Raw genomic sequence first — 19,514 nt, 5'->3', positions numbered from 1 at the left:
CACCCTCCTTAGACACTGTCCTTGTCATCTACTCTCCCTCCCTCCCACCGGTCTAATCTCAGCCAAGCCTACCATACCTGTAAACCACACCCTGACTCTGCTCCTAGTGATTCTTTGTACTAGTATCTCTTCCCCCATTCCTTTCTTCTTTGTCATCCAAACCGATGTCTCTGAAGACGTTAGAGTTCCTGGTCTGCCCATGCATCCCATATTTCTCCTCTTTATTGCTCATCGCTTGACTAGTCATGACCTCACTCCTGATTCCACTACTGGGGCATTCTTCCCCAAAACTCACCAGAACTACTGTCACCAGCTCGTATTCCTGGACCTGAAGACCCAGACTATAGTGCAATATCTCCTCCTAGAAGTGAGAGACAATTCAGCAGAGGGACACAGGACAGGATTCTACCATAGCTTATAACTAACTACTGTGCATGGTCATGGAAAACACATGTAATTTCTCTGGCCATTAACATTGGGGTCTAAGGGCACAATGGTTGAATCTATAACCTTAAAAGCCCTTCTAATTTGTCACAAGGTTTACAATAATTCTTAGCTTTGGCATCCATGCATCAGCTGTTTATTATTCTAAATAATTTCTGTCTCCTTTGTTAGAATATGTTGCTCATGTTAGAGGTCCATTTCTCCAAGTTCTTACTTCAATGCATGCATCATGACCTTCTCAACACATACTTCTATAAAGAGGCCCTCACACTGCCTGTTCAGCATTGCTGCCTATGCAAGCAGTCTGCAATCAGAGGGAACACTGGATTGAAAAGCTCAGTTAACCAAGTTGGGCACTCCCTAAAGAGATGGTGATTCCGTAACTAGAACAGGAAAGTACAGATGGACTGAGAGCAAGAAAACAAGTGCTCAAACGATGATAATGGAGTCATGACAGAGGGACTCAGAAACCGGCTCTAATGGGCTCCCTGGTTACAGGCTAGAATCCATGGCATAAAATAAGAAACAACGATGCCATGTAAACATTCAAAGAAATGAGCAAGCTAAATTTGATGAAGGGGCGTTTTGATATCTTCAAAGGACTTTCCTAAATAAGACCTAGTTATTAAAGGGTAGGAGCCACTTCACCAGGGAAACCATGGAAGACCGAACTTGTGAGTCCTCAGTGAATATTAGAAAGCACAATCGGAACCATATGCACTCAACAAATGCAATGGGAAACTTGCAGAATTGCTTTTGCATCCCCTGGGTGTAATCACAATGCAACTGCTGAAGAAAACACTCCTGGACACTGGGATTGGCAGGAATTTTTTGTGGGAAATACGCTAACAAAGCAAAACTAAACAAACAACTTAGAAATGTTTTCACTTGGCAAAGAAAATCTCATCAAAATGAAGAAACAGCACATAGAATGTGAGAGAAATTTTGCTAATGACATTTCTGACCAGGGTTAATATCCAGAACATATAGAGAAGTCTAAAACTTTTAAAAAGCAAGCAAGAAAATGATGTAATTACATTCTCAAGAGAAAAAAAAGAGAAAAGGAACCCTAACCAATAGATTCAAGAAAAGACTTCTCAAAGAAGGACATTAAGTGGCTAAGTGGTGAAGAGGTATGTGAAAAAAGTATTAAACACTAGAAAAGCACACACCATAACCATCATGTAAGAATAACTATTATCAAAACTATTGGCAAGGGCATAGGAAAGTGGACCCTTGAATACTACAGTCATTACACAAAGAACTATTGGGTTTAAAAATAAACAAAAAACAGCTGCCATAGGGGGAAGGAACTAGCCGGCAGGCTCCACCTTGAAGGTCCCTATCTGAGCAGAAAGCTCCTGTGTGCCACTGCATAGTAAGCGTCCTGTGCCTGGATACCCATAATGACAGTTGTACTCACATATTGGAAAGCTAGGAGGAAGAGATTCAGATGCTTTTCCATAGAGAATGATATCCAAGTATATAGATGCGGTTCACTGTAATTACTCAGCAGACATGATTCAAATCACATGCCTACAAAATTAATAAGGTCAATTTTTAAAAGGTCATATAATCTAGAGAAGACCGAGGAACTAATCCAGACCCAAAGGGGAAAAGAGATATAGCCAGTTAACATAGCACTAAATTGTGAACTGGGACCTTTCCCTGAAAGAGTCAATATTAGGACAACTGGTAACAGCATAGTAAGGTCTGAGGATAGATGCTAGTAATTTATCAATAACCATGTTTTTTTTTAGTTTTTATGGTAGTTCTTCAGTAGTACAGAAAAGGTTTTTATTTTCAGACATTCTTTATAAAGGACTTCTTGTATAAATTTTTATATAATTCTGAAATAAAACTTGTATACAGAATTCTGTTTTGGAGCTTGGAAGATAGATGAGTCAGTAAAATGTGCGCTGTGCAAGCAATGGAAACTGAATCTGACCTACAGAATTCAGGCTAAAAAAGAATCAAAATAACAAAGCTCAGCATGGTGGCACTGGTTTGTAATCCCAGAACCTGGGAGATAGAGAGGGTGGATTCCAGGGCTTCTTGCCCTGTATGTCTGTCCTAATATGTGAGGCTTCAGGCACTGAGAGACTGTCTCAAAAAACAAGGTGGATGGTGCCCAGGGAATGACTTGGTTGACTTCTGGAATCTATATGGGTGTACACAGACACTTTGCTGTGTGACATTGTCCTCAGATTGAAACATTCCATCCTGCAGGGATGCTCTATAACCAGGAAGGTAAACAACTCAAAATAGCTTCAGGAAGTTCCTGAAACTGACCAGATTTACTAGGCCCCTCCCTGCCATAGTGACCAATAAAAGCCAAGAGTCTCCTTCACACCGAAGGAAACTGAGCTACAAAGACCCTTGAGACCAGACCTGCTACCTGGAAGACACAGAAACAGCTAAGCTGCCTGGAAGAGGTTTAGGCAGACTAAGGTGCTTGGAAAGGATGCTCTGCAGTCTGTTGAGCTGCCTGCAGACTGTGCAGTGTGCTTCAGGTTCCCAGTTTTGTGAGCCGTCTCACTGATCCCAGGTGGGCGTGGGTGATGCAGCTGTTTGGTTTTTTGGGGGGGGTCATCTCTGCCCCTGTAAGGAACCCCAGTTAAACTCATGGCTGGTTCACTGTTGTGGGATAATCTTTTTGTACACTGTGAAGATGTACCTTTGCCAAGGCACTTTCTGCTTGATTTAGAAAAGATCTGAATGGCCAATATCTTGGCAGGAGAGGATAGGAGGGATAAAGAGGAGGAGGAGATGAATCTAGGGGTGCAGGAATGCCAGCAAGATGTGGACCAAGTCGGACATACAGAATGGAAGAGAGGTAATAAAGCCATGTGGCAAAAAGACAGCTTAGCAGAACCAGGTTAATTTTAAGTTATAAGAGCTAGCTGGGGACAAGCCTAAGTGAAAGGCCATGCTTTCATTATTAATAAGTCTCTGTGTGATTATCTGCAGACTGGTGGTCCCACAAAGAAAAGTTCAGGTACAGATCAGCAAACACAAGTGGTATCTGCACTTTGGTCTGTCCTGGGGTCTCTTTTGGGGGGTGAATAGATGTGCGTGTTGTATCTCTGCAGAAAAGATTTTGCCACACACAACACATGCATACACACAAGGTGGTTTCCTACATCAGTGTTTTTTTTTTCTACAATATTTCAAACCTGCCCTCTCCTGTCCGTTGCTCAGAGAGACAAGCTTCCACCCTTCCACACAGATGGCATGCTCCTGCCCAACTAAGGCATCCTCGTACAGTGCAGCTCCCCACTTCCCTGGTCCTGCCTCAGCGCTTAGAACACTTTTCCTTACCCACCACGTTAGGCAGTGATTTCTTAGTGTGGCTTTAGAGTTCAACCTGATTCTGGTTCCAAATAACCTGTGTCTGGCCACTTCTCCCAGCCCACCCATTTTCAACAGCAACACAACTGGTTTTCTGCTCAGTTCTGCTCCAGAACTCCCTGTGCAGGTAATATTCACCTCTTACAAGTTCTTTAAAACGAGGTGAAAATACTTAACTGTGACCATTTCCCAGGGTGAGTCCACACCATCTCGCCTGTCAGAACACCCAGTCAAACATAGTCTTACAAACTATACTCCATTCCATAGCATACTGCATTTCTTAGAGATTTGTCTCAACAACAAGTAACGCATGAGGCGAAGCCACACTCAATAGACCACGTGGCCATGACCACGTTACAAATCCAGACAGTGGTTTTCTCACACACGCTTCCTGAAATGAGGACTTTCTAATAGTTCCAATTGTTGTCCATTTAGCCGGTATCCTTTCTTGAGTACAATTTTCTCTTCCTACTACTACATACATAATGCCTACCTCTTTTTAACATAGAAATCTGGGCTTTAGCCATACCATTAATAACCCTAAACCTAGAGGCTTCTAGAACACTTTTAGTTTTCCTTGGTTTTCATTAATAACTTTTGGATACAACCATCCAAGTTAATATGTTTATTTAAGCATAATCAAGAAGCCCAACTTTTTTTCTGTATATGAGTTTAGTAAATAAAAGAAAAATGACAAATTACTTAGTAGCAGGGTTGAAATTTTATTGCCGGACAAGCACTAGGAAACTGAAAGCCAGAAAGTTTCTGGAGGGAAAATATAATGGCAACAAAGCATTGGGGGAAGCTGAGCACTACCCTGAAATTGTGGTAGCGACATAACATCTGCTATCACTTTGTCACGCAAGGACGGGAAGGGTTGGACACGCCCTTTCAATAAGCAAAAGGCATAGGATCCATAAATGCTAACCCTCCATGTCCTGGCTCCAGCAAACTGCAGGGATGGAAACTCCCTCAAGACGAAATTGTTTAACTTACCTAACTGTAACTATGGAGTGCAGCTCAATATTCATATTCAAGTATTAAGCACCCAATAAGGCATTTTTAGGGGATGACAGGCAGATGTGCTGCAACTTAACCCTGAGACATTTCTGATGCGAGAAGTAAGACTTAACAGAAATGTACTGTCACAGTGGTTGTACACTATAAAACTCTTGGGGTTTTTGTTGTTGTTGTTGTTTGTTTTGTGTTTTTTTCCCAATAAAATGATCACCAGTTTCTCCAGAAATAACATAAGTTAATGAAAGTAAGTGAACTTCCAGGAGAAGCAAATCTCATTTTAAAGTCATTTCAAACGCTTTACTTAAATGACTAGCCTGGAGAAATTACAGATATGTCAGCCATTTTGAAGCCAAAACACAGTGTGACAAGTAAACAAAAGAACAGTGCACATTTTCATCCCAAATGTCCCAGGCAAGGCCGGTTGGCTTTTCTACCGTCCACACCAACATTGACACACACAGCACACCTCCATCAGATCCACTATGTTTCTTGGTGTGCAGCCTGTAAAGCTATTTACATCTCCACAGCTTATCTGGAAAGTTTCCTGATAGGGAATACTTTGTCACAAACTTCTTGAATTCTGAAACTTGTGTCACCAGAGAAAGACAATTAAAAAAAAATAAGGATAACTGGCAAATAAAAACAATTACCTGTGATTTACTAAATTTTTATCTTCTGTCTGAAAAAAAAAGTACAAGTTATGGTACCAGTGCACAACTGCTTGTGCTGGAACCTGCCAGTCTGTGCCCTTTGAAACAGTGGACTTTATATTCAAAACTCTAAGTCAATGTTAGCATTGCATTATGGGACTATCACAGTGACTGTGGTTATCGCCATAAACAGCCAGTGTTGTGTTAGCAGAAGGCCTGCTTGTGCCAGGAATAATGCAAGTAGAAAGAACAAGAATTCATAGCAGGTGTCAGACTTTAGAGAAGGAAATATTGGGCCGAAAGAGGGATGAAAAATGACTCTGCTTTCCAATGAGAGGTCACTCCCACCTCTCAATTTCACCCAGATAAAGAATATTGCTAGAGGTGTGTGTGTGTGTGTGTGTAACACAATTATTTGAGATCAGGTTAGCAGTTGGTTTAAGGAACACTCTTTTGATTCTCCAAAGGGAGTCCCAGTCATCTCACAGGGAAGACTTCACAGAGAATCAGGTTTTACTCCCTCACTCTAAAAAGAAGAAACTGAGGCACTAAGAGGTTGTGACTCACCCGAGGTCACAGTTCTGTTTGCTCTAGGGCTGACAGAGAAACCCTAACCCACATGACACAACCTAGGTCCAGTGTCCACCCTTTACATTTAGCTTTGTCATAATTTACTTTACAACTTGGAACTCAGCCCCTTCCTTGGGGATGATTAACAGAGGTGACTTTCGTCACTGCTCCCACAGAATGCCCACACAGCAAAGTAAAGACAACACGTACATCACGGCCATTACTCTCTCCTGGCAGCCTAAACAACAGTCTAGGTGACAGTCATTTCTCTTACTTGAATAGGGTGCCCTTTCCAAACTGCTCAGTAGGCTAATACAAATTAGATCCCCTTTCTCTATCCACTCCCGATTTGTGTGGACACAGGACAGACCAGCGATGACAAAGTCTACACTGGAAGCACCTTCCTCTCTTCTGAACAAGGATCAAGTCCAGCTAGGGAGCCTAGTGGAGGGAGGTACCTGCATTCCAGCATCCAGGAGGCTGAAGAAGGAGTACCTAAGGCTAGCTCATGTAGGACAAAATCAAGTTATAAGCAGGAGCTGCTGTTTAACTCATTTGAAAACAAATAATTACATATTAATATAAACACAAGTTTATGAAAAATAACTATTTAGGCAAATGAAAAACTTTGGTGAAGAACTGGCCATTTTTTTTCTGGCAAGTCTATTTCTTCCTCTAATATAAGACCAAGATTCCCATATCAACTCTGCATTAACATATACTAATATAGTTTGTTCCATGCATATGGGGAAAAAGGTAGCCTCACATGGATTTCCTAGGAATGGGAAGAATACTATCAAGTCTGTTCAGATCATTGCAGGCATGGCTCTTGGGGACCATAGTGAAAACTGACAGCGAGTGCTTTTAGAAATGGCGAATGGTAAACAGTTACAAGGTGGAATCTACACAAATCCCAAGCTACTCAGACACTGTATGCAAATCCATTAATCCACCTACTCCATGAAGAGCTTTCACTTACTCGTGATTTATGACTTCATGAGCCTCCTCAAACAGGTCTCGCAACCCCCAGATCACTCTTTGAAATCTTAAAAACAGGTTTTACCCAGAGAGGAGGATGTTACTGAGACCAGCAGCATCCCACATGGCCCCTTCAGTCATCCGTGCTTTATTTACCCAACATTGAGCAAAAGGGGATGCCATCATCATAAGTGAAAAAAGTGGGAAATAAATTTTGTCTAAAAAGATCCATTTTTGTCTAAAACATTGATTTTGTCTAAAAAAGAGACTAATGATGAAACTTGGATGAGGCTGTTGTGCTGTGATACCAAATTCTAGAAATCAGCCTGTGTACCTTCCGCTCCTGGAGCCTGTATTCTTGAAATGGGCAAAACAAACTGGCTTAGACTGCAGTCACCAGAGAAAGCTGTAAAGGCTAACCAACCTATGGGATGCCAAGCAACACTGAAATCTTCACAACGAAATGTGGAAAGCTTAATCTTAGTTGACACTAAACTGGCAAATGCACAGGCAGAAAGAATCTCTGTCACTGTATTCATAGGAGGAGGTGAACACGGGCAGTGCTCCCAGACACGTACTGGTGGTTCATACCTGTGACATGCCTGAGGATGTGGGTGGCTGGGTAATCAGGAGGGGACTGAGACACAGCACTGTGCTGGAGTGTGACATGCAGCACTAGGAAGAGCTGTTAACAATGTATGCTTTATGGAACATTTGCTTCTACAAAAAGCAAGAAGAGAGAGGTTTGATCCAGTGATAAGGAAAGGGGTTCTCAAACAATAAGTTTTTGCTTTGTGTTTGAAAAAGACAGAAAAAAAGTAAAAGATATCGGACTATAGGTATACCCTATATTCAGTTAACAGCAAGGATATATTTTCTGCAAAAAAAAAAAAAAAGATTTAAGGAAATGAAGGGAACCGCCCACATGTTCCTACATGCCAAAGGAATAAAGTGTAGTTAGAAAAGTTATACTTTATATATTCCACAAAAGGTTCACTTATCACATCCATGTAATAAAAGCAGAATTGAAGCAAAGTCCAATGCAAGACTCATTGCATAAATAAGAGCCACCCTTTACCCTCACATCTGAAACCTCTTCCGTGTTTTCTAAACATACACAACACACTCTCTGCAACAAGGAAAGCCAAGGCACACTTTACAGTGAATGAAAATTATCTTCATGTAGGTCTCATAAGCTATAAAATATACCAGTTCAAAACTATAGTGACACATATCATTTCTAACATAAGAAGGTAAGATTGTCCACTAAGTGCTTTTAGATGGCTGAGTCTTTAAACATCTTCACAGTTAAGGGAATGATTTAGCTGGACAGGAAACTACAGCTTTCATATACTTAGCCTGCTTCTCTCTCCTCCCCTACCCCAAAAGAAGCCTTCCTAGAAAACAGTGAAAGAGGAGGAAGCTTGTAGACAACAGATTTGGGGTTCTGTTTTATTTGCACAACTATTGAGGTAATTAATAAAGAATTTTATTACAAAAGGGAAAGTAGGACCATGAGGATAAGTAATTTAATACAGTCTCAGTGAAGCAGCAGCCAACACAGGGAAAGGAAGATGTCCTCATCTGTTCAAGGAAATGCAGTAACTGGTGTAGAAAACACACCTTTTCCAAACACTAAAACAGACAACAAGGGGCACCTAGACATTCTTCTTCAAAGTCAACACAAACATTGTATAAGAGATCTTTAGATTTTTTTGTCCCTGTCTTCAAAAAAAAAAATACTATATCAACATTCCAAAGAGAATAAAATGACCATCCTTAAACAAAAGTAAAACTCAATCTCTTGAATGCAAAAATAAAGACAAGATGTTAACAATTTACAAAGCCAGGGTTATCAAGAAAAGAAAAGGGGAAAAGAAAAGGAAAAGGGAAGGGCGGAGAGAAAGGATTACAAAATAAATCAACTTACTTTGACACATTTTCTGGAATGTACTCTAGGACCGGATATCCATCGCTTCTCCTAGATGACAGGTCACCGTGTGGTTTCCATGACTCCACTAATGTATTGACGGGTGGAAAGGAACTCAAGTGTTGGAAAGATTGGTCTCTAGGTGACCGTGATAAAGATATTGTACCTTGAGCACCAATCCGGTAGTGAAAGGACTGTCCACCCGAATTCACGCCAACGATGGCAGATGGTGGGATGCTGGCCTCAGGGTAATAGCTCCCGTCATCCGACTCTTGTTTAATCCCCATTGGGAATGTGCTGCCCTCACAGCTACCATCAAAACCGGGCACAGGTGGTCCTAAAATTCCTGATAGGGAGTAATAGTCTTTATCATCCATAAAGGAAAAATATGAGCCATCCATGAATGGGAATGGGTTGACCGTGGGGTTCCCTTTAAAAGAGGTGCCCGAACACGAGTGCTTGGTTGACTCTTGCTTTATTGGTACGGAGAATGGAGAGCTGGGATTGGCTTTGCTGTTTCCTCCCAAGCAGGAGCTGCTGAAAGCCCCATCTGGTTCTGGTTTTATGTACTGGACAATGTTGAGCTGGCCAGTCACACCATTGGAGATGGCCTTCTCGACTTCCTCTGTCTTGGGGAAAGGAACATCGTGAGCACCTTTCTCATGGGTGTCCGGACTGGGAACCACATCCCGGATGGCACCGGCTCCGGCAGCAGCGCCTGAAGTGGCATAGCTGAAGGCGTTGCTGATGGGGCTGCAGATGGAGCCCACAGTGCTGGCTGTCGGGCTGGAGAGTGTCGATCTGTTATTGGTGTTGGAAGGGCTGGAAACGGAGCACCTTGAGTTGTTCAGATTTGCCGGGCTGGACACAGAGGAGCGCAGAGTGACATTATTAGGACTGGAGACTGGAGATTTTGCACTGCAGTGACTTGGAGGGCTGGAAATCGGGGATTTCATGCTGCTTAAGGGACTTGAAAGAGGGGAGCCCACATTGCTAGCGTGTGCGGGGCTGTGCGACCGCGAGCCTCGGTTTTCAACATTGGGGGAGCATGTCAGAGGGGTTCCTTGAGTGATGGGGCTGTGCACTGGGAAGCTGGCAAAGCTGGCCGTGGAGGACGACATGGAGCTGATGCCCGCAGGGCTGCATACCGAAGAAGGCATGTTCAGCGGGCTGCAGACTGAGGGGCTCTTCTCATGACAGATGATTGGGCTCTTAGCAATGGCACGCGCGACCCCACCATTCATGGAGCCTCCAGAGTCGGGCATGAATGGCCTCAAAGGCCTGCTCATACCACTTAACGTAGAGGGCCGGTGGCCATTCTCTTTGTAAAACTTCACCAGCTGCTCCATGTTTGGGTAAATCTTTGCCGGGCTCACGCTTCCTTGTTGGTTCTGCTGATCATAGGAATAGTCGGAATCTCTCACAGAGTCCATGTATAAACCCATGGACTCAGCCACAGTGGCTGAGAGTTCCTTGGATTCCAGCTCGGTTTTAACATCAGATGGTAAAATCCCAGACCGACTATTGTCTTGCTGAAGGCAAGGGAGTAGTTGGTGTTTTTCTTTGCTGCTTCCTTGAGTACTGTTGTTTGCAATAGCACCGGAAACACAGGTGACGTCGACAATCTCCATGTAGTTGTTCTCATCCGTCCTGTCTGCAGGTCCAACAGAAGAGCGCTCTGCCGTCTGAGGAGCTTGACTCCAGTGTCCTTCCATGTCTAGACCTTCAGGGAGACTGTGGTAGCCTTTGGTTTCCATAGCTAACAGACAAGATTTATATTAACATGTTAGAGTCAGTAACGTTATAGTATGCTGAGGCATTCTAAACTTGCATTTACTGAGCTACAATATATATTCTATATTATAAATAATATTTCTAGTTGCGTTACAATGTATCTTCTTGGGTGCTGAGGCAATATATCACACACACAGAACATCGCCTATAACTTGTTCAGAAAAACCAAACGTAATTTTGCAGCTCACTAAAATGCATGCGCTGTAGTACAGCCTTCACAGTCTGTAAGAAACATTTCTAAATGTGAACTAACTTGAATACTAAATAATAGTCAATATAATCCCAGGAATTGAAGAGGTGGTCAGAGTAGAAAACGAGGACAGAGGTGGGTGATTTGACAAAGCTAAAAACATGGTGACAAATGTCAAATTTAAAACTAACCTGGGCCACCTTTCCTTGGGGTCCACTTGTATGCAGGAGCATGGCTGGTTTCCTTGCAGTTAAGCTCACCCCCATAATAAATCTCCTTTATATACTAAAACAAAACAAACAACTAACTTGATGACTCCAAAGTTTTTTGGAAACTTGGTCATATGAAAGCTGCCTTCCATATGATCAAACGCATAGTCTTATAAAGGATTATAAGTGGAAATGCAATATTTCCACAATATATGCTTACCAAATGAGTAGTCATAGGGAAAAAATCATTGATGAATTGTTTCTTAAGCTAAATTGTGGTGAAGACAGTTTAGTGTCAATTCTGAAGAGCACAGGTTTATATAAACTGATTGACTTGGAACACAGATCAGGGCGGTTGCCAGACAAGTCGGCAGCAGCCAGGGCTTTTGCTTGTACTTCAATAACAACCACCCTGGCCTAGCAATACCTCTCTTAAGTCTTCCAACAGCTGGGCAGTGGAGGGAGCTTACAAACGGCCCTGATCATGTCAACATCTATTCAATGATATTTCCCAAGCATTTGTTACATCCTGGGTCTAAGAACAGTCCTGATTCTCCAGTAATAAAAAACTGGCCTAGTTTCCATCCTAGAGGATGGAATATACATTCATCTCCATCTGCTCTAATCAATTGGTTCATGAACAGATTACAATAGGCTATATGCTCATAATTATTAAATGCTACTTAATTCAGCACACTATTTCAAGCCTTTCTGATATATAACTGAACCATATGAACTGACCTGTAGAGAAAAACCCACTCATAAGCACCACAATTCAGAGACTGGGTTCAGGCCACACAGCTACGTGGAGAAGCTGGGGTTTGATCTCAAGTCTCTCTATTTACCAATGTTTCTCAACTTGGGTCTTAAGGACACTTCTGAGCAGATCACTTCTTGTTGTGGGCACCTGCCCTGTGCACTGGAATATGCTAAGCGGGTCTCTGTTTCCTAGTCCCTGAGGCTGGTAATACCACCCTCCCTAGCTGTGACAACAAAAACCAAAGTCTGCAGATTACCAAATGCCCTAGGAAGCAAAGTCATCCCTGGACAACCGTGCCACAGAAGCAGACCACTGTGAAGACAGATCTGGCATAAAATTAATTCAGTCCTATTAGCACAGCTTAGTATTAAAAACCATGCCTGCATACATTTTTCAAATCTGTATGTCCTGCCAAGTCTGCGGTTCTACGTATATAATAAAGCCTGCTGTGGCGCTGACATCCTCTCTCTGCTTACCTCTAGCCCCTTCTCCCCTACCCTCATCATCAAAAGAGAAACTGGAAGTCCTTTGCTACAGAATTTATGTTAATTAGCACTGCAAAACAATATAATGACTTCACTAAATAAATTTGTATTACATATTACAAGCCTCTATAATGAAGTGCAATGCACAAATTGCTGGAGTATTACAATTACCCCTGATTTCTCTGTATTCTACAGTAGATTTTAAATTATGAGCAGTCAGAAACTACCAGTTCCACCACTATGTCCCAGATGCATAGTAAAATGCAAATAAAAATGTTTAACTATTATACTACTATCAATACTCAATTCATGAACCTTGAAATCTACCATTTATGCAGCATGCTTTCACTTAAAGAACATTATTCTATTAATTCTTAATCAAAAATCAATCACCAAAAAAGTAGAAAAATAAATCAAATCACAAAGATTGAGGTAGTTATCTGGTAATTTCAGCCAAAAAAAAATGAGTATGGATAAAAACCAAGTTAAAGTTGAAGCACACACACACACACACACACACACACACACACACACACACACACACACAAAGCGAACTGTCACCTAAATCATTGTTAACAGTGGACTTTTTTTTTACCTTCCTGAAATCTCAGTCATAGCAATGAATTGAAAAATACAGTAAGTATTATGTGCTTCTTCTACTTCTACAGGAAATATTCTGTCCTTTCCTTCCCAAAGACAGTTGGATCCTACTAAGGAATTAGTACCCTTTAAACATCACAAGAACTCTATCTCTTCAGAACAGAACTCACGTGTATCTGTCCTGTCCGGGCTCCTCTGCTGAGCACTGCTGTGAGCTCCCTAAAGACATCCCCACTACAAGGCTTCCACGGGAACCACCCCCACTCTTACAGCTGTAGCCCCAACCTCTCCTTTGTCCTAGGCAACAGAGCTATGCCCCCTGAGTCTAAAGGGGACCCCAGACACTTCTCCAGAACTTCACACATCCAACTGTCTTTTGAAATAGATGGACACTCTTCTTTTTATGAGTTCTCAGTAAAATTCTGAACCCTAAAATCCCTGGGAGATTCTGAAGTGCAGAAAGCAGTGTATTCTAATCCAGCACTACCTAAAGTCAGCTGATCTTTGGACACCTTGTTGTTCAGAAGACCTACTAATATTCTGAGGGCCACTTGTCACCTGCCAGGTCTCCAAACTCTAAAGCTCCCAGTAGAAGTCTTCCTGGAGACAGTGTGCAGCAGCCAGAGCTCTCCACAGGGAAACACTTTATCAGCTAACATCAGACAGCTGATCTCAACTCCCCACGCCCTGTCTCACCAAAGCCTGAACTCTCCTTACAAGCTCCAAAAGTCAACTGTATTTCACCATGCTATTGACAGGAATATCATGAAGAATTTGCCAGAGGCTTTTCTGAAATCTGAATTGGCTTTGTTCAAGGTATCCTCATCTATCAACCTCATCCTCGCCTCAAAGGAAATAGAGTAAAGGTTGCCAGCTAACACAGAAAAGTGGACAGCAAACCTTGTTTCTGAGACCACATGCTTTTAAAACAGCATTGCCGAAATGTTTTATGTTAAGCTCTGCTTGGTTAGTATTTTAGTTAGTATTTTCTATAAACAAATGGGTTAGATTAGAAATTTATTTCCTGTGTTGTCCAGGAAACTCGGGTTGTCCTTTTAGAATTGGCATAATGACCATGGCTTTGAACAGTAGTTCAGTCAACCCGAACTTACCAGTGACTACTAAAAATACGACTTGATGAGTATGATCCTCATAAAACTTTATCCTGAGGGTAAAGGGAAAGTTTTTGTTACTTAAGAATAAAATCAGGCAGTGAAATATATGAATTCTATTCCTAGCTTAAGGAAAATCAGGCCTCTAAACTTCCCAGTGGACACTACCCCAGAGACTCCTGGGCCATTGTGAGTCTTTATTTTCATGCAAAAGAATCAGGAAGGTGAGAAGAAACTCAGTAAGGGAAAGCACCAACAGGTTTTGTGTGCAAATGCATGCAGATGTGGGTTTGGAGTGCTGCTAATATCCTGAGGGGCACTTGTCACTGTTGTCCTAAATGAGCCATATGCCAGGTTTATGAACTTCTCTAAAGAACAGAATATTATGTGTATGTATATGTATACACACACTTAAATCCTATTTTTACGAAGGAAACAGACTTTAAAACTTTGTTTCATAGTCTGTTAAATTGTCCCTTTCCATAAGGAAGTAATTTCTCCCCCCCACCCAGGAATTATTAAAGATCCTTGGGATTTTGCATCTTGTCTGAAAACTTTCACTTTTAATGCTCTCTGGAACATATCCCCTTCTTAAAAGGCATCTTTCCCCCAATTAAGTTGCTTTGGGTGGCACAGCAGAGACCCAGCTTAGGGCTTCCCAACACGTGGCTGCTTTACAAGGCAAAAGATGACTTCAGGAAACTAGTTTTAGTTGCTCTTCCTCTCGGGACTGTCATCTTCCCTCTGTCTTACAGAGGGGGGGAAGAGGCATAGATCTGCCAAGGTCACCTAAGGGAGTGGGAGAACCAGTTAGAACCAAGTACACCTGACTTCTGCTAACTGGCAGGACCCATTGAGCCACATTAGCATTCCGTTTCTATTTCTTTTTTTTTTTTAAAGACCAAACGACCTCTCCCATAAAGGGAAAAGCTCCGCTTTGCCCCCCCCCACTTCTCCCCGAAAGCATTTCCAAGGTAGTGTGTCGTGTCAAACGTGAAATTAAAGCTCCTAGGGAGGACTACACAGATGGAGAATGCAGTTATCATTACTATGTAAATATCACCAATAACAGCACCTAGAGAATTGAGGACCTGAAATGTTAGGAGCCTTTACAATTCAGCGGTCATAATAACTCGTCTGCTATCAAAAGTTTTCCGAACTATGTTTTAATAAATAAATAAAGCAGATGGTATGATAAAGCATTATGATTTAAAAGTCGTTTTTTTTTTTTTTAATGCCGCAGGAAAAGCCATGCATCTAAAACCCATCTGGGCAGGGATGCCACCCAAAGAAGCTACATCCCTTTTCCATCCCTGCCCAAAGGATCCCCTAGAGCTTCCCAATATCAAGGAACGGGGAAACGCAAGATTTCCCAGACCCTTTTTATACAAGATCTGTGGGGATCCAGCTCCTTCAACTGCCCTATCGGCTACACCTCCTACTCAGATTGAGGAGCTTCCGCAATTGATAGATGAAAGAAACACTATTCAAATGTCCTTTAAAATTTGCAAGAGGAAAACGATCTGAAATTCATTTGGGGGGAAAGGGGAGGGTGGTAGACCTCCCACTGCCAAAGGCGGTTAAACGCCGCTCTTTAGAGGGCATTTATCCAAAGTGGCCAAACTTTCCCAAAATAGTCCTCAGCCGGCCGGGGCGAGGGGGGGCAAGGGGGTGGAAAACCAAAACAAAACAACAAGCACACAGTACCATACTGACTGTGCCTCCGGATTACGCAGCGGCTTCTCCCTGCAAAGTGCAAGCCACCCTTGCCATGGCCGCACGCCCGGGCAGGACTTGAGGCGCCCCACTGCGCACCCCTACACACCTGCCTCGGCCGGGGTCGTCCTCTCGCCTTCTACCTGTTGCAGCACTTGCCACCGCCACGACACCCCTGCTGCGGAGCCCCCCTACATCCAACCACATCCAGGCCAGCGAGTGCTGCTCTCCCTGCAGCGGGAGAGCCCGAGGCAGCAGCGCTGGCGCCCAGGTGACTTGCACCGGCTTCCTCTGAGCAGCCTGAAGTTGGCTCTCTTCTCTCGGGCCCAATGACACCCTGGGTGCGCAGGAGCTAAGGGGAGGGGTCAGGGGCAGGGCCAGACGGGCAAAAGAGGGAGGGAGCGCGCGGGAGGAAGCGCGCGGGAGGGAGCGGGCGAAAGCCCGGAGGGGGAGTGGGCCAGCTGGAAGGCTGGCCCTTTTAAAAGCGGGTCACATGTCCAGAAAGTTCAGGTCGCTGTCCCGCCCGCCGGAACCATTTCCATTGGCCAAGGGGGAAACAAGGCTCCACGCTGTGCAGGCCAGGCGTGCTTCTCATTGGGCAATCGGGGCTGTCAGTCACCAGGCGGGCGACATGACTGATACAAAGTTGCTGCGACACAGCCTGGACTCGGCAGCTTCCTTAAAGCCGCAGAGGCTGCAGGTTCTCCGGGTTCGCGGAGGTGGCCACGACCCCGGGCGCCCCTGCGCATGACGCCCTTTAACCCGCATCTCTCCCTTGCCCCAAACTTGCTCTCACCCCTCCAACTGTCCCTTGGTGGTGGTGGGGAGGGGGGGGAACCGCAGACAAGCTGGAGAGAAGGGGAAAGTGTGATGACGCCGTTGCAGCCTAAATGGTCAGCCCAGGCGCTCTCCACCTGCAAAGCCAGGTGAGCCGCATCGACTCACACCCGACACCGCCCACAAGCCCTGGGCGACTCAGGTGGGCGACCCCGGGACTCCTAACGCTCTGCTCCCCACCCCCTCCAGGTCTGAGTTACCTCCCCTCCGCGCAGCCTTAGTCTCCGCGGTCGAGAGCCAGAGGATCACGTTCCCACTCTATTTCAGTTTCCTTGTTTTAACCACGCAGGAAAAGCGGGTGCTTTCGGTGCAGCCAAACCCCTTTAAACACAGCCTTCCTCCCACCCCACTCCCTGCCAAAAAAAAAAAAAAAAAAAAAGTGACAGGGTCAAGAGCTGAGGCGCCTGATAATTTTGTTACTGTACTCACTACTTTAGTACTGGATTTTTCCACTAGTTCAATATGCAAGAAAGCTTACTATCGAGGATCTGCACTTTATAATGCATAGAAGGGGTGCACATAATTGGGGCAGGCTTATTGGAGGAGGGGAAGGCACTAAACTGTTTTCTAATGATCATTTGTCTGCGCGAAGAAATGTTGGCTTCTCTTCGCCCCCACCCCGATTTTCCTTCCGCCCACCCAAACACTTCCCTTGCTAAGCCTAAGGATGGGCTCCTTAACTTTAATTTCTAAGGACTTTTAGATTTTTGTGAGACTCGCCTTTGGACTCCCCTGCTGGCTTGGAGTCAGCACCAGTGACGTACACACCTAAATCTGGTCCCCTGGCCCTTGGCGACCCACAGGCCGCCGGCGCAGCTGTGCAGCGTCGGGCTCACCCTTGTTCCCGGCGAGCCGTAGCCTCCGGAGGAGGAGGGCACCTTGTGCCCCAAAGCCCCTCCTTTCCTTACAGTTAGTTAAGCCTCTGGATCCCGGATCCCAAGCCCTGGGAGACTGGAACTCTCAGCCACTCCCGCAGGACACTCCCCAGAGGCATGGGGCACTGCAGCGGCGCCTGCGAGCTGGTCGGGACTCTGGACTCCGGTGGCCAGCAGTCGCCCGCGCGGAGCTAGCCCCGGAGCCCCTACACACACGAATCCCCGCCGAGTGTCCCAACTTTCCCGCGAGGCTAGCTGTCACGCGCGCCGGACGAGCAGTCGCAGCATCGATTGCTCCCGGGGCCGCGCGCGGGTGGCGAGCTGGAGCTAGAGGAGTCCCGGACCCGGCGGCCCGGGCTCGCCAAGCAGCAGCAGCTGCAGCTCAGCCAGGGTGACAGAACTACCATCGTTGAAGAAATGGACGAGTCTCCTTTTTACTAAGTTTTTACCTCCTTTAGGGAGGGCTGGTCTTGCTCCTTGCAAAATCTAGGTTAGAACGGCGCAGAGCAACCGCCGTGCCCCGCTCGCCAGTCGCCCTGCACCCTTGTCCCGCGCCGGCCAGGCGGGCACCTGGCCTCCTGCCCCCAGCCCACCTCGGTGCGCCGACCCGCGTCCTAGACCCTCTGCGGTGGCCTTGCCACCCCAGGGCCACCCCTGTGCTCCCGGGCCCCCTCCTGCCTCTGCCGGCGCAAAGTGACAGTCGCTGCACTCACCTTTTCTAGGACATGGTAGGGAGACTGGGGCGGGGGAGGGGGCAGCGAGACTCCCGCCGCCTCCGCCGCTGCTGCAGTCACCGGCAAGTCCAATACCGGCGGATCTGCGATGGGGATGGAGAGGGTAGCAATCCCGGCAGTCGCCCTACTGACGCTGGGTAGAGCAACAGAGCGACTGTGCAGTTATCCTGCTGGAGGCAGCGAGCCGGCGGCACCAGATCGAGCCGAGGGTGCTGCGAGCACCCGCCGGTCCCCAGCAGTGGCAGCCCGGCCTGGGGCCGGCGGGTCTCCGGGGCTGCTGGTTCACCCCGCGGTGACTGCGGAGGTTCCGGGAACCCGCCAGTCCCGCGGTAAGAGTCCGCGCCTGGAGCGGGGAAGCGCGGCTTCCGCGCCCCCTCCTTGGGTTGGGGTGGCCGGTGACAGCTCAGGCGACAGAGCTTGGTGTGTGTGTGTGTGTGTGTGTGTGTGTGTGTGTGTGTGTGTGTGTTTGTGGTGGCAGCTGCAGGGGGAGCCCGCGGCGCTGGGGCCCCCTTCCCGGGTCACACCCTCACTAGCAATATGGGGTACTCCAACGTCCTGCCACTTGCTGGTGGGAGACAGGGTGCTGGTAGCTGTGGTCGGAACCCCAGTCACTGACAGCAAGGAGGCCGAGGGAAAACAGAACCCCAGTGCACGCACCGTGCCCTCCCCTCCTCGCGGGTCCACAAAGTCAGCCCTGACCTGGCGCCTGGCCTCAGGCGCAGGTGCCACCGGAAAGGAAGCAGAGGGCTGGAGGACCACGAGCGGGCCAAAAGGGAAAAGTTTCTTTCCTGCGCCTCCCCTGCCCACCCGGTGAGACAGCTCTTGGGTCGCTGCCCCACCCCCACCGTGGGGGGGGGGCCCGGGAGCGCCGGGGTGTCTGCGGGAGCGGTCGCCCCGGACCCCTGCACTCTGACAGCGGCCGCCGAGCGCTGCGGGCCTTGGAAGGGACAAGCGGCGACAGCCCGCCCCCGCCGCGCGCCCCCGCGCCGCCCCGCGCGCCCCCGCGCCCGCCCGGGCAGACACCTACGCAGCTGCGAAAGTGAAAGGCGGGCTCCCTGGCCGGGCGGCGCGGTGCGCGGGCACGAGGCGCGGGGAGGAGGACGGGCCCGGAGCTGAGATCCTAGGATTCCCCACTGCCCCGCGCGTGGTGGAGCTGACCGCTGCCTTGTCACTCTCCAGCCTTCCCAAGTCCCCAGCCTCTCACCCCAGGGCACTCTGGTCACCCCAGCCCAGTGCGCGCGCGCTCCTTCTCACGCGCA

At 46.4% G+C, this 19,514-nt stretch overlaps 1 protein-coding gene across 5 annotated transcripts in view; it reads right to left on the bottom strand.

Annotated features, from left to right (window-relative positions):
* Nr3c2 (nuclear receptor subfamily 3 group C member 2) overlaps positions 1-18,364 on the bottom strand; it is a 332,360-nt gene extending 313,996 nt beyond the window's left edge. Inside the window, exons 1-3 of one of the 5 annotated variants that reach the window (XM_013118894.3) lie at positions 15,919-16,192; positions 14,094-14,146; positions 8,944-10,702 (exon numbers count right to left, since the gene is read on the bottom strand). In XM_013118894.3, the coding sequence (XP_012974348.1) occupies positions 8,944-10,702; positions 14,094-14,146; positions 15,919-16,016 (1,910 nt within the window). In that variant the 5' untranslated portion in view covers positions 16,017-16,192. Of the gene's footprint in view, positions 1-8,943; positions 10,703-11,118; positions 11,200-14,093; positions 14,147-15,918; positions 16,193-16,846; positions 16,960-18,234 lie in introns of those variants that run through there. The other 4 variants (XM_040734819.1, XM_040734820.1, XM_005077745.4 and 1 more) reach the window with 4 other exon arrangements.
* Positions 18,365-19,514: the final 1,150 nt, after the last annotated feature.

The sequence above is a fragment of the Mesocricetus auratus genome, unplaced genomic scaffold, assembly GCF_017639785.1.
Source record: "Mesocricetus auratus isolate SY011 unplaced genomic scaffold, BCM_Maur_2.0 Super-Scaffold_100041, whole genome shotgun sequence".
NCBI classification, from domain to species: domain Eukaryota; kingdom Metazoa; phylum Chordata; class Mammalia; order Rodentia; family Cricetidae; genus Mesocricetus; species Mesocricetus auratus.
The sequence above is the reverse complement of the archived record's forward strand: the minus strand, read 5'-3'. Positions and strand labels throughout refer to the sequence as shown.